Source organism: Nycticebus coucang, chromosome 2, assembly GCF_027406575.1.
Source record: "Nycticebus coucang isolate mNycCou1 chromosome 2, mNycCou1.pri, whole genome shotgun sequence".
Lineage (NCBI taxonomy): Eukaryota > Metazoa > Chordata > Mammalia > Primates > Lorisidae > Nycticebus > Nycticebus coucang.
In genome coordinates this window covers 10,781,670-10,795,349 of record NC_069781.1, presented here as the reverse complement: position 1 = coordinate 10,795,349, position 13,680 = coordinate 10,781,670, and the positions used below count along the sequence as shown (strand labels likewise).

At 51.3% G+C, this 13,680-nt stretch overlaps 1 protein-coding gene across 2 annotated transcripts in view; it reads left to right on the top strand.

Annotated features, from left to right (window-relative positions):
- Window positions 1-13,680, top strand: part of MVB12B (multivesicular body subunit 12B) — a 177,517-nt gene that overhangs the window by 146,106 nt on the left and 17,731 nt on the right. For both annotated transcript variants that reach the window (XM_053562258.1, XM_053562264.1), the window contains exons 8-9: window positions 10,255-10,310; window positions 12,840-12,899. In XM_053562258.1, the coding sequence (XP_053418233.1) occupies window positions 10,255-10,310; window positions 12,840-12,899 (116 nt within the window). The remainder of the gene's footprint in view (window positions 1-10,254; window positions 10,311-12,839; window positions 12,900-13,680) is intronic.

Genomic DNA, 13,680 nt, shown 5'->3' with positions numbered 1-13,680 from the left:
GTCCATTGATTTTCATAATTCCCTCGTTCCTTCAGTAGGTATTAGTTTGCATTTTATTAGAAGGAAGACCTTTCCTTTATCCCTAGTTTGTTTATGTATGTCAATGTAGACTAGTGGATTCTTATTCATTCTTATCATCATCTTAGCATCATCTATTTTGATGCTCAGTGTGTTCTGTGTTAAGCCCGTGGGCTGGTGCCTGCGTCCTTCTGCTCCACTCCCGGGATTCTTTGAGAACATCTTCACCTTCTGGCCCAACGGTATGTTCCTGGCTTGCTCTTTCCCTGCCAAGTCCTTAATCAGCCACTTCTCAAAAGAAGTGTCAGTGTCTGTCTGGCCTCTCATCTTCCCAGTCGTTTGAGCCAGAATCCTGGAGTCACCTTGACTGGCCCCAAGTCCCTTGGCAGCCAGTGGCCACATCTCTTGATTCTTCCATTGAAATGTCCTTCGGGCCTGCCCTCCTATGTTCTTACAGCCACTTGGGAGGCTGAGGCCAGAGAATCGCCTAAGCCTGGGAGTTGAAGGTTGCTGTGAGCTGTGATGCCATGGTACTCTACCGAGGGGGATAAAGTGAGACTTTATCTCAAAACAAAACAAAACCTCCTCACTGGTGTTCCTGCTGCGGCCTCACATCCTCCAATCCCTTCTCCCCTCCTCCACAAAGAGGTATTTTAAAAATATCAATCTGACCATTTCTCTCACCAGCTCAAAAACCCTTCAATAGCTCCCCGAGACCACATAGTGACCTCTGGGCCACTTAGACTGGCAGTCTAGGCTTCCTGTGAGCTGGCCCTGGGTGCCTCTGTTTTTATACAACTATTAAAAAGACTAAGGTAGAGCTATAGGTATTGGCGTGGAAAGCTTTGTGACAGTTAAGTGAAAAAAAGTAAATTGCAAAAGTTATGCTATGATGCTGCTTTTATTAACACAAACACATAGGAAACAAAATTCTGTATTTCTTGTAAATGTGCAAACACATATGTAAATGCGTAGAAAACAGGCTAGGTGGGGACCCCAGAGACGGTGCACGGGCCACTCCCAGGGCTTTCCCTGAGGAGGGTCCTGGGATCAGGCTCTGGATTTAAGGGCTGCTTTAATGTAGCTGTCCTATTGGGATGGTTTCTTTAGAAAATACATTTATTCATGTGTTGAGGTTTAAAAAAAGACATCTTAAAAATATGTATGTATTGGTTTCCAGAAGATGAAAAAGAGCCCTGCAAGAAAAAGTGGCTCCTTCCTGGCTGAGGCCCCCAGCCCGGGTGGGCGGCTCTAGCTGATGCTTCGCTGGTGGGGCAGGTGCCCAGCAGGTGCAGGTGGCACCTGTCCCACCGTCAGTCCTTTGCCTTCAGTAACACAAACTGTGGCTGCAGATTCAACTGCATATTCAGACCATGCCTTCCAGAGGCTGTAGTCACTCCTAGTGCGTTGGACCTCAGTTCTGCTTTTATTCTGCATTTACAAAGTCCCTTTGGTAGCCGCTCACCACAGAGTTTCTGTGTTTGTTCACTGTGGACAGCAGACACAGTCACCTACCCAATGGCCCTTAACCACCTAGGCACCTTTTATTCACATAGGTAAGTGTCACTCAGTTGGTTTTTATCTTTACCTTGAGCAAAATGCAGTTGGTCTCTTCCCCAAGCCATTAAATATAATATTTATGAAGATTTTATTTTTAAAAAAGCTCTTTAATGAAATGTTCTCAATGATATACTTTAAGTTTCTCCTGGGTGTGGACTGTGGGGTAGCCCCCCTCCTCCCCTCCTCCCTTGGCTTCTAGAGAACTCCTGGACCTGCCTGAGGTGCAGCCAAGCACTCCAGGGCCCAGACTCTGCAGATGAGGAGAGATAAGGTGGCTTTCAGGTGTTCCGTGTAGAGATCGGGGCCCATGCCCCGTAGAACCGCAGAGAACTCTCCTTGTGGTGGGAAGTCACTTTTATTTTGAAGAGTGCGACATTAGGGACTAACCTAGAAAATTCACCTCCTGACACCTGGGGATAGTTTTCTTCACTGTGTTTGGAGGGCTCTTTTTCAGGGGACATTAAGCTTCCTGAACTCGGCGTGGGCCTTGCTTCAGAGACAGGTTTGTCTTGTAACACCGGAGATGACACCTCAGGGAGAGTCAGGGTCTGGGGACCCCGTGAGTTATGCCTCTGTGAGCATTGATCCCCCACCTTGAAGGTCTTTGGATCAGGACCCGCAGCCAGTGGGTTATGTAATTTAATATGGCCATACTTGCGTTATCATGGAGAGGCGTTGTTCCCTGTGCAGCAGTAACAATAACGTAGCAAGAGAGAACAATTACGGAGCCCTCAGTCCCCACCCAGGGCTTCATGTTTTTATCTCCTTCAAACTTCATACCCATCCAGGTATTACTATTTCCATTCTTCCATAGTTGGGGAAGAGAGGATCAGAAGGATTAAACACATGTCCTAAATCAGACAGCCAGTGAGAGGCGCAGCCTGATCCCTGCTGCTGCGTTCAGAAAATCACAGCCACCTCCCGTGTGCTAGGTGTCTCCCGTCAGTCAGGCCATGCTCAGTCCCTTCCTGTCTGCTATTTCACCCCTCGCAGAAGGGCTGCAGAGTGGTCGTGCTTTTCCTTGTTTGACAGACAAAAATCTGACTCAGAGGTGAAGTGACTCGCCCAAAGCCACACAGTTAACAAGTGGCTGAACCTGCCTGTCGCCTGTGCTCCCTACTGCCAGGGTATTGCCTGGTGTGTGGGACTCGGGGGTCCTGGCTGTGGCCGATAAATGTCCCCTTTTGACTTATGAATAATGGCAAACAAATCACTTTTGGGTTCTCAAAGGAAGTTATTGGCCTGGTGTAAACTCAATTGGAATGTCACTGAGCAGACGGCTCTGAAGGCATCTACAGATATCTTCCAAGGAACGTCCCCAAAGTGAAACCGCCAAGAAAGCAAAACAGTCTACATGTTTTGATTTGCAAATGAGTTTTGAGAAATGGCCTTGAGATGTTGAGTCATGGTATTTTTCCCACCACAAATTATAAAGGACTTTTGAAACCCCTCCAGAAAGGAGAGAAGGAAGGGTTGAGGTTGGTGGTTATTTACATCTCCCAAGCCCTGAACGGGTACACAGAAGTAAAGGCCTCCCAGTGTTCCAGTTGCATTGAATTTTATTCCAAAAATGACTCCCTACCAGTGAGCACGCTGTTCACCCTCATCTCTGCAAGTGCTTTTGAGATACCGTTACTTGAGTTCACGTAACACTGCTTGACAACTCTAAGCAGATAAGAATTGAGATGCTGGTAATGGAGGTATTTTTTTCTTAATTTTACCACATGACTTTATGACTCTTATCAAGCATGTTGAAATTAATCTGTGTGTTGATTAGATTCTGCTTGTTGAGATGTCAGTGTGGAAAGGGTTGGCAGCCCTGAGCAACTGTGGGTATTCCTGTGCGATAGGGTAGTCCCAAGTCCAGAGCCCGGGGGAGTCAGTCAGGAGAGGGTTCATGTGGAGCCTGTGGAAGCATAAGGGTGTGCCTGGAGGGGAGAAGCAAGGGATGGCTGTGGGGGGTTGCCTTGGCAAGTAAAATTACAGTTCCCACACGAGGGGAGGACGAGAAGCTATCATCCCATCCCCTTGCCAGGCAGAGTTCCTACAGATTCATGGCAGAGCTGTCTGTGCAAGCAGGAATCCAATTTTATGTCCAAACAAATACAGCATGCAAATGGGACTGCTTCCCCCAGAATAGCAAAGACAGGTATTGGGGTCAGCTGGCAAAAAAATCCCCACCACCCCCTTTTTCTTTCATTACAATAGGGGGTGGGATTAATACAGTAGCAGATTAGAGCTTTATTTGTTTAAACCCTGCAGAATCTGTAAGCATTCACAATCCTCTTGACTTGTAGTGCCTGATTGTAAAAAGAACAGTTGAATGAGCTCATTGTTTTCTGGGTTTTTTCTTTAATGTATTTTACAAACACTCTGGTGACAGGCCTGACATGCTGATTCCTATGTACTCACACTTCAGTTTGGGATTACAGCATTAATAACAGAGTTCCGTGCATCATGCCATTTTTAAGCATGATCGTTATGATAAAGGGCATATACTTAATTACAGGCCTGCTTAATTACAGCTCTGTTGCAGCTCGTTTGTTTAGGAGAATGCTAATTGCGCTATGGAGCCCGCAGCACATCCTTGCTTTCATCTGCTGGATTTTACCCGATGCTGTGGATCAGCGTTTTGTTAAAAGTGCCGTCAAAAATAAGAAATTAAAAAAAACACAACCACAGAGGAAGAAGAAAACACTGGCTTGGCCCTGAAAGGAGACCTGCCTGGCACATGGCTCTGGTGACAGCAAAGCCAGAGTTGGCCAGTAGCCCTCCCTACATGGTGGGCACTTTCCCTCCGTCTCTTGTCTGATCTCCTTCTTTTCACCTCTCTGCAGCCTTCTCAGAGAGCTGCAGTATCACCCTAGTTGTACAGACAGGGCATTTATGATGGCCAGGGGAGGGGAGGTGGCCCACGCACAGCCACAGATCTGTGCCTGCTGAGCGGCAGGGAAGACTCAGGTCTGCTGAGCTCCCAGGCCACCACAACCCACCACAGGCCAGCACAGGCTGGACTCCGGGTTTCAATCCTGGCTCCTTCCAAGCCTGTAACTCCTTTAAGCCTCAGTTTCCATAAACATGACTTGCAGACCTCCTGTTGAGGGCTGAGTTATTTATTGGATGCGTGCTTATGACCTCCAGTGTGGGCAGTAAATGTGAGTTTCCTTTCCTTTTCTCTCCTTTGTAGAACTGAGCCAGGGAAGAATGACCGTTACCTCCTAGGCTTGAGGGCCGTTGTCATGTCACACTGAGAGCTGTGGGGCCTGGAGAGGCCGCTGCACCCAACGTGCCACCTCTGGCTCCACTGAGGAGAGAACAGGCTCCATCCCTGTTTTGGAGTCGTGACCACAGACCAGCCAGGCAGTATCAGTGAGAAGCCCCCGCCAAGAAAGGCCCAGGATGAGGGGGAGGGCAGGTCAGGATGCGAATGTGCACCCTGCATGTGGCTCTGTGAGAGCAGGCCACTCAGCCACAGCTCTGTCTCTGGCTCCTGGGACAATGTGCCGACCCGAGTGGGACTCAGCAGTAGCCTGAATACTAGAATGTTGTCACAGCTCCAGAAGAGCAGTGAAAACAAAATGCCAGGGTTAGCTGGGGAAAAAGAAAGGAAGGAAGTAAACATGACCCCCACAAGAAGCCAGGATGGAGGTGATCCACGGACACTTTTGGATCACGTGAAGAATATATGCCGTTGATTTTAAGATAAGTTTGGCAAACGTATCTTTAAAATATGGAAAGGTGGCCCAGATGAGAAGAGTAGCCTTGATGCTATGGAATCAGGAAGGATTTAGTGGCCCCACAGATCAGCATTCTACCCAACACACACAGCCCCCAGCCCCCAACCTTGGCTGTCAACCGGGGCCCTTCGGCCAGTGCTGCCCGCTGTCCCCTGAGTTGGGGTGGGGTTGGCCTCACTGCATCTTCCCCAGAGGAAGGTGACGTCTCCCCCAGGACTGGGTGTGATCTGTCCAGCCCCTCTTCCTATGACAGGTCTGAAATATGTTCTGTCACTAGATTCTGTTCACTCTTGTGTTTTCTCCTCTCTGAACTAAGCCACCCATTTTGCTGCACTTCACACGTGCGAGGCCCCACGCTGGGCTCAGGGGACGCCAGGCTGGAGCTAGGATGAACAGAAATGGGCAGAACTATGCCTTCCTGGGGCATCACACCTGCTTCTCCTTCCCTCGTGTAGCCTGACTTTGGATTCCCTTGCCATCTGACCTCCTCAAAGGGCCCCAGGATGACCCCTGAGAGTACAGTCCTGGCCAGGCTCAAGCTCAGGGGAGACCCAGACAGGCAACTCCTCCTCTTGGGCGCCAGGACTGCAGAACTCTCATCTGGTGATACCCGCCCCCCTTTCCAAATAGCCAAACAAATCACATCTTTGACTTACGTGACCACAACCAAGGCATTTTTCCTCCCTCATCACAGCTAATACAGCAGTGAGACCCAAACTGCAGGACTCTACGCTGACTTCTGGTAAACTCCATCTGTTAAGTTTAGCCCATGATCCCAACTTTTGAGATCTTTATTGGATTCCACTCTGTTATCTAGTTGATAGACTATCCACCTAGGCTTTCCGTCAGCCACGTGTTAGATAAGCATACTGTGCATGTCCTCATTTAAGTAATTGATAACGCCCTGGGCACCCTCCAGAGGTTCACTCAGGGTTAACATCCGTCTATTAATCAGCTCCTTGAATGTTTAATTCAACCAGTTATGGATTCTCCTAACTTTAACATTACCAGCCACATTTATCCATCTTGTCTACATGGATAACATGAGAAATTTTGTCACATGCTTTGCTGAAAGCCACATCTTTCCGCCTGCCTTAATCTTTAACGTACTAGATTTTTAGAAAGTAAGTGCGTCTGGTGGCTTGGTTCCTCTCACTGGCCCCTGGTGGTGGGAGACCCCGTTTTGTGAGAGGGTGAGGATCTGGAGCTCCAGGATCCTGTCCAGTCGTCTTTTTTTCCTGAGTTCGTTCAAGTCTGTCTTCTGTCTGACGGTGCCCATCTTTTTGTCATGAACTCTGACATAGAGCAGTGATTTGTCCCAGGGTTCCCGTCTGCATCACTGTGTCAGATAGTGCCTTCTTGCAGGAAGGACCAAGTCCCAGCAATGCTTGTCGCCTTTGCCGCTGGCCTAGCCGGGCTGTGTCGGCCGCCAGGTGCTGCAGGCCACCCCACCACTGCTGTTCTTCAGTATCAGGAATGTGTCTCCCCTCCCCTCTTCCCCAGGGGGCTGTTCTAGTATGTTCCCCTGAGAGTATCACTTCTCAAGAGGCTTTTCTGTGAAGAAATTACCTTCCAGCCTATCCAGGGACCAGAGGTGTGCCTTCCACAGACACCTTGATGTGTTTGCATGGGCCGCTAGGCCATTGGCCCCACAACTCCTCAGGTTCCCCGGAAGGTCTGGAAGGTGGCATGGGGAAGGGCCCCTGCAGGGAGCCTCTGCCACCCCGACTGGGAGGTGCCCTGGGCCCTCTACCCACCCCTGGGCACAGAGTGGCTAAGAGAGGGCCCTGTCAGGATTGCAGGTGGGTGTGTGTTTGCACTCTCGTGTACACACATCATGTAGATGTGTATTACATATCATTTATCATACAGATACGTGGTAAGATCTACATATTACATATACATGAAAAGGCTAGTGTTATTATATTGTTTTACAAATTGTTTTTTCACCTCCATTTTTGTGTAAAGCCCTCCAAGTCAGGCCAGCCACTCTGGACAAACTCATTCCCCCTCACCCTTGCCACAGCTGGCAGGCAGGATCACGGCCCCATAGGAGGTCAGGCCACCAGGCCCAGACAGGCGGCGAGTCTTAAGAGGTGGCTTGTGTTTCTGAATTCTTCACTTTCAGAGACACATCCATCAGCTGGGAGGAGAGAGACGCTCCTTGTGAGAGGAGGAAGAAACTACTTAAAGGAGAAGGGGTTTTCCTTGAAGTGAGGGGAAGGTTTTGGAACTAGTTAGAGGTGGCAGTCACACGACATTGTGAATATCCTCAATGCCACTGAATGGCTCACTTTATATTACGTGATTTCACCTCAGTAAATTACTGCTCTAAATTTCCCTCCCTGCTTAGACCTCCTCAGTGTCTAGAAGGTGATTCTCAGCCTTCTTCCATCCGTGGCTTTCGTCCCCAGCATCAGCAGGGGCGGGTGGGAGTCATCTATTCCCCAAGTCCTCAGAGAGGTTAGACACGTGCCCCAGGCCTGAGCCCCATTGCGGGGGGGCCCACCCTCCCCACCCAGCCCAGGCAGAGGTGAGCCTCGTGTGGACCCTCCAGGAAGGGAGGCTTGGGGAGGGCTCCAGCTGGAGAGGCCCCCAGCAGACCCCAGGAGGCCGGTAGAGTGCGTGCATGGAGGGCCTAGGGAGGTGAGGGTGGCAAAGGGGCCATGTGCGAGGGCCAAGGGGCCTGAAAGGCACCCGGGACCCCATTTGGAAATCCTACCCTGCCCTAGCCTTTAGGACCGTCAGCTCTGGCCAGAGTGGAACCCCTTCTCCCTTACTCTCTGCAGTCCCAGGACTCCCCAGCTTTCAGATCCCGATGGCAATCAGGTCTCTACAGATCACCTGACCACCTTTTTAACACATAAGCTCTTGAAACACAGGAGGTCTGAAAGTCACCCTGAAAAAAGTGCTCTATACCTCATGCCAAATAACACTACAGATCGCAAAAGTGACAAGCCACGTGGGTTCAGGAATTACAGGAGTGGTAAAGAATGCCATGCCATCTAGGGCTTTGGGGTCACTGCTTCCTACTGCTCCGACTTCTGTGAAGCTCTGCTTCCAGATCTGTAAAACGTTCAAAACTGATACGAGCCCCTGACCTGACTCAGGAAGGGCTCAGAAGTCCGAGTGCCATATGGAGTAAGCGTTGGCTTATGGCTGGTATTGGGCAAACCATGCTGGGAGCTGGTAGGAGCTGGTTACCTCATCCTGGGTATTAGGTGGGACTTGGTTCTGTGCCTCTCTAGAAGGCTTTGTGGCTTTTTGCGGGTCCTTTATTCACTGCTGAATTTTTTCATCTGTAAATGAGTACATACGGTTAGGTGCCCAGATTTCACTGGTGTGTTTGAGCGTGTGATGGGCCTTTCCCCTTGCCCTCACCTCTTTTGGACAGTCAGGGCAGGTTGCCGAGCACCTGTGATGCCAGGAGGCCTCTGCCCAATGTCTCTGTCAGAGCCTAGCAGCCTGGCTTCGGGCAGAAGGGGAGGGAGGCTCCAGTGCACCAGCTGGGGCCAGCTAAGCTGTGTCTGTTTCTTCGTACTGGCCAGAGAAGCTCTCATGAAAAGGTTTCATTTATTTTAGGGAGAAGCTCTCCCTGAAATAAAGCGTGAACAATTTAAAATGAGCCCTTTGACAACTTCTGCCAGCCAGAGAAGATTCATCCCAAACTTCCTCTTTCTCTAACTTCCTTCCTCCTGCTTCTGCTGCTCTTTATTAGGACTGAGAAAAACTGCCCACCACTTAGATACCAGAGAAGTCTTGGTTTCAGGGCATGTTGGGGAAGCACGGAGTGTTGTTTCCTGGGGAACCCACTCACCAAGGCTCCCATTCTTCTCACTCCATTTCTCTGAAAACCACAATTTACCACAAAACTACAGCCCCTGGGGTGAGGCCCCAGCCCTAACCGCTGGGCCCCTCTCACTCCTGACTCTGCTCAGATGTCAGGAGAAGTCTCTGCCTGGGTCCCAGCCACGCCTGCGAGGCATCCAGTGTTCACACTGTGCGTGCCACACTGTATCTTGTGCAGTGTGACCTGGTCCTCCCGTGTGGCAAGGCTTCCAGCAGGGCGTGGAGCCAGAGTCCTCCCTGACGCTGTGGGTCACGGGGAAAACACTGCCCACAGAGGCACGCTCCAGCTTGGGGTTTTCTCCACATGCCTTAGCAGTGAGGACCTGGGACCGGGTGCAGGAAAAGAACCTCCCCTTGGAGCCCTGTCTTCGTCCCTTTTGTCCCCGCCCCACACCCTTGCTTTCTTATCCGGTTAAAATCACTGGCGCACCTGAGGTTCAGCCCTTGAGGCCCCAGGACCAAGCAGCTGAGAGTCAGCAAGGCTGAACGAACATCGCCCCCACCTGCAGAGCACCCCTCTGAGCCTGTGCCAAACCGGGACCCCACACATGACACTTCTCACCCCACTCGGAAGCACCCCTTTCCGTAGGCAGTGCCATCCTCCTTTTAAATGTGACTTCAGTTCTTCATCTGAAATCACAGCTGTGATCCAAACTCAGTCTGACTCCACAGCTACTCTCTCCCACAGGCCCACCAGCAGCTAGGAAATGTCTCGTGATGTGCCTTCTGCCGGCCTCTTTGTAGAGCCTCTGTCCCCCTTTTCCGGCTATCAGCCACTGGTTGGGTTCTACCACTTGCAAGTTGAAGGCCAGACTTGGGGTGTGGGGGGCCTAGACCCGCCCTGCTCTGCTCCCGGAGCTCTTGTCTGCACTTCGGGCTGGTGTTGGGGGATGGTGAGGCACCCGCTTCCTCTCCAGGCTGTGCATCTCTGGAGCGGGGGCGGCGCCTGCCTCACCCCAGGGCTCCCGTCCACCTGTGCTAGGTGTCAGCTGCTCCCTGCCAGAGACTTGTCCTTCGCGGTATTGACGTCTTAGGTCCCTGAACATGGTCAGTGTCTTCAATGCCATTTTCTTCTTTTCTTCTTTTGCAGCAATGGATGGTGTGCCTTTTATGATTTCAGAGAAGTTTTCTTGTGTTCCAGAAAGTGTAAGTCTTATGCATGATTGCCCTTCCTCTGCCACCCCCAACCTGAAGTCCCTCCATCCTGATTTCCACAGCGCGGGGCTGCCCTGGTGGCCCTCACACTCTCGGCCCCCACTGGTCTCACATCTACCTGTATAGCCTCTCTCCCTCTGGAAGGTGACCCTACAGCCCAATGACAGTGACTTCCTGAGGGCTGGGGAGGCTCTGCTCGTCCATGGCCCCTTCAGCCAGTACCTTGTGCAACAGGAGCCTGAAGAGTGAAGGGAAAGGATCTCTGAGGGATAGGAGGAGAGCGAGACAGGCTGGCTGGCAGCTCAGGTGCAGCCAAGCTTTTCCTGGTCACACGCGATGGTGGATAAACTGAACTTGGCCCTTGTGACAGGTCTTTGTTTTTTAAGTCCAACTTTATAAAGTTTGGTCCTTCCTTATTTAGTGGTGACAAGTTTCCCTCACAAGGGAGCCTGCCTGACTTTCCCGTCGTAGGCGCTGTGTCCTGCTCTGACTCAGAGGCCACCGTGTGTGTGCAGAGAACCTCTACCTGTGGGCTCCTGCCCACACCAGGCCACCACTGACTCCACAGTACCTGTGAGCACACTCACACAGGCTGGGCCCCGAGCCATTATTAGTAACAAAGAGTCAGCTGGCCAAGCCCGAAAGCTGGACCCCAGACCATGCAACATGCCACCTTTCAGGGTACTGTGGGGCTCTGTGCTGGGCTGGAGACCCCACCTAGCACTCCTGAGGTCCTCACTGAGGTGGCGCCTGTCCCCAGTATGACAGGGGCCCTCTCTCAGTGGTGCGGGCCCACTCCATGCCCGCTCAGGAATCTCGTTTCTGGTTTCTGTCCTTTCTGCAGAAGTTTGCTTTGAGTAGCTAATAAATGTGAGGGCCCCGGTTTGGGCACCAGCTAAAGAATCCTTCAGTGTTTTTCTTGGATCCAGCCGAAAACCACCCGGCTTACGATTTGACCTGCTCTGTAGTTTCCATTTTCATGAAATATAATAGGCCTCCTCCAAACCCTTCTGGTAAGCAGCTTAATCTTGAAAAATGCTCATGACGTGACACACAGAGCTTGAGTAACTTCAGCCGACTCCACTTGGCCATGTTGCCATGGAGATGCTGGCGCCTCTCCCGCCGGTCCCTGGGAGAGGCTACTCTGTCCTGCTCACCAGCTCCAAATCGGGAAAGTTTAGTGGGGTAGTTAGCGCCTAATGATACAACAGCTGGACCTCTGCTGGGTCCCAGGCAGCGCAGGCAGGCAGCCCCGCTCTCACGCCACTCAGGCTGGCAGCACAAAGAGCCAACTTGTTCAGCGGCTACTGGCAGAGCAGCCGGGGTAGAGTGTCTGGTTCAGTGGCTCCATCCCAAGATCACCCAAGTGAAGATGCTGCTGCCTGGTGCTGCCGACTCAGCAAGTGCTCAAGGCCTGGGACTCGGGCCAGGCCCATTGCCCAGCACCTCCTGCTCATCTCATTGAGTGTGTGGCTGAGCCTGGAGGGCTGGCCCACAAGGCTCTATAAGAGGCAGACGATGTGGGGATTTAACCTGCCACCACATCTTACGGAAGCATGAGCCTCGTTTGAATCCAGTCCTTTAGACTACGGCACCAATCTCGCAGGAAATCCCTGCCAGCTCAGTGGAGGCTTTAGGCCCACTCCCACCCCTGGGCTGCTACACTTCAAGACCCTCAGGCCCTCAGGCTTCACCTGCTCATCCCAGGCCACCAGGAAGCCAGCCACAGGCCACTCTCGGGAGCACAGAACACTAACTAACGTGCCCACAAGGGACTCAGACCAGGGGCCTAACAGACTGGGCTCCCTCTGCTCTCTGGGCATTTCAGCCCAGGCTTCGTGTGCCTCCCACAAATTTGATTTTTTAGGCTGTCTGTTGAAAAGCCAGTATTTTCAAAGGAAGGTCCCCAATCATTATAGCGTTTTAGAAACGCTCATTAAAATGCAATGTTACCATTTTTTACCACATTGATTTCTCAAATGATAATTGTTCGGCAGTTGTTTCATTCACCTGGTATTTCCAAAGTCCTGGAATTGCCCCCAGCTCCTGTCCTGGGTGAGAGACTCCTGCAGTTGCTCAGACCCACTGCCACCGTACAGATGCAGCGGTCAGGGTGGCCTCTGGTGAGAGCCTTGGGCGCTCCCACACCACAGCTGCAGCAACAGAGAGCGCAGCCGAGTCTGCCCTGGCAGAGGGAGAGGAAAGGCCGAGCCGGCCAGCTGCAAGCTCACTCCTCCAGGAGCCCCAAGAGCCTCCTGGGTGCCGCAGCCATATGACCCAGCAGTGGTCCCCAGCATGAGGAGCTGGCCCCACAGCCGTGGCCCTGCAGTGTGCTCTCGTGACTCCTCCCTGTACCCCACTAACTACCAGAGCTACATGGACAGGCTTCCTGCGGGAAGGGTTTGGAGAAACTCCAGATCCCACAGGGCCGTTTAAGATTTCACAATGGTCACACATGAAAGTAAATGTGAAGGAGCATTTTCCAGCCATCGGGGAGGGTGACTTGATCTGTATTTTCAGATGCAGCCCTTTGATCTCTTGGGGATCACCATCAAATCTCTAGCAGAAATTGAGAAAGAGGTAAGGAGGCCGCCCAGAGCAGGGGAGGGTGGGGAGGAAGGGCAGGTGTGGGTGCCCATCTGAGTAAAACATTTCCGTGTCAATCAAATTTACTTCACAGAAAAAATGACCTACTTCTCATGTATTTATAATGTCTGGTCAAATACGACCAAAGTCTTATCTTCTCCACGTCAAGAGGTTTCAGTGAAAGAGCCACCAGTTCTGCTTCATTTTAAAACATGTCTCAGCTTAGAGGAGGTAGAAATTGGGGGATGGACACAGGGCTGACTTTTCTTCCCCCTTGTGTTTTGTTATTTGCCACCAGGAGAGCTTCGGGAAATGCTGAGCCCCCTTGTGATATAGAGGAGGGGTCAGGGCACCATTCACTGTGCTCCATAAGCACAGCCCCACTGGTAGCCTGGGCTCAGATAGTTTGGACTCTTTCTTTATAAAAAAAGAAACTGGGATTGGAGTACAGAGGACTCTGAGCAGAGAGCATGGGGATAATGGAGCCTAGCTGGAGGCCAGACCTGCAGTGTCCCCTGTTTTGTGAGAAGGGAGATGGGGGCTCGTCTTTTATGTACAGCAGGTTGTTAAGCAGTCGCACGCCGCAGCCAGCTCTCCTCTGAGAAGAACATTTGTCTCAAAGATGGAAATGGTAGAACCATTTCAATATTCTCCATTCCTTCGGGTTTTCTCTTGTGTACCCAGCTAGCAGAAGCAGGTTGCATTTTTGAAAGATGGCTGAAATCAGGGAAAATTGAATCAATGTAGTACAACAAATTTCTAAACCTGTCATAGC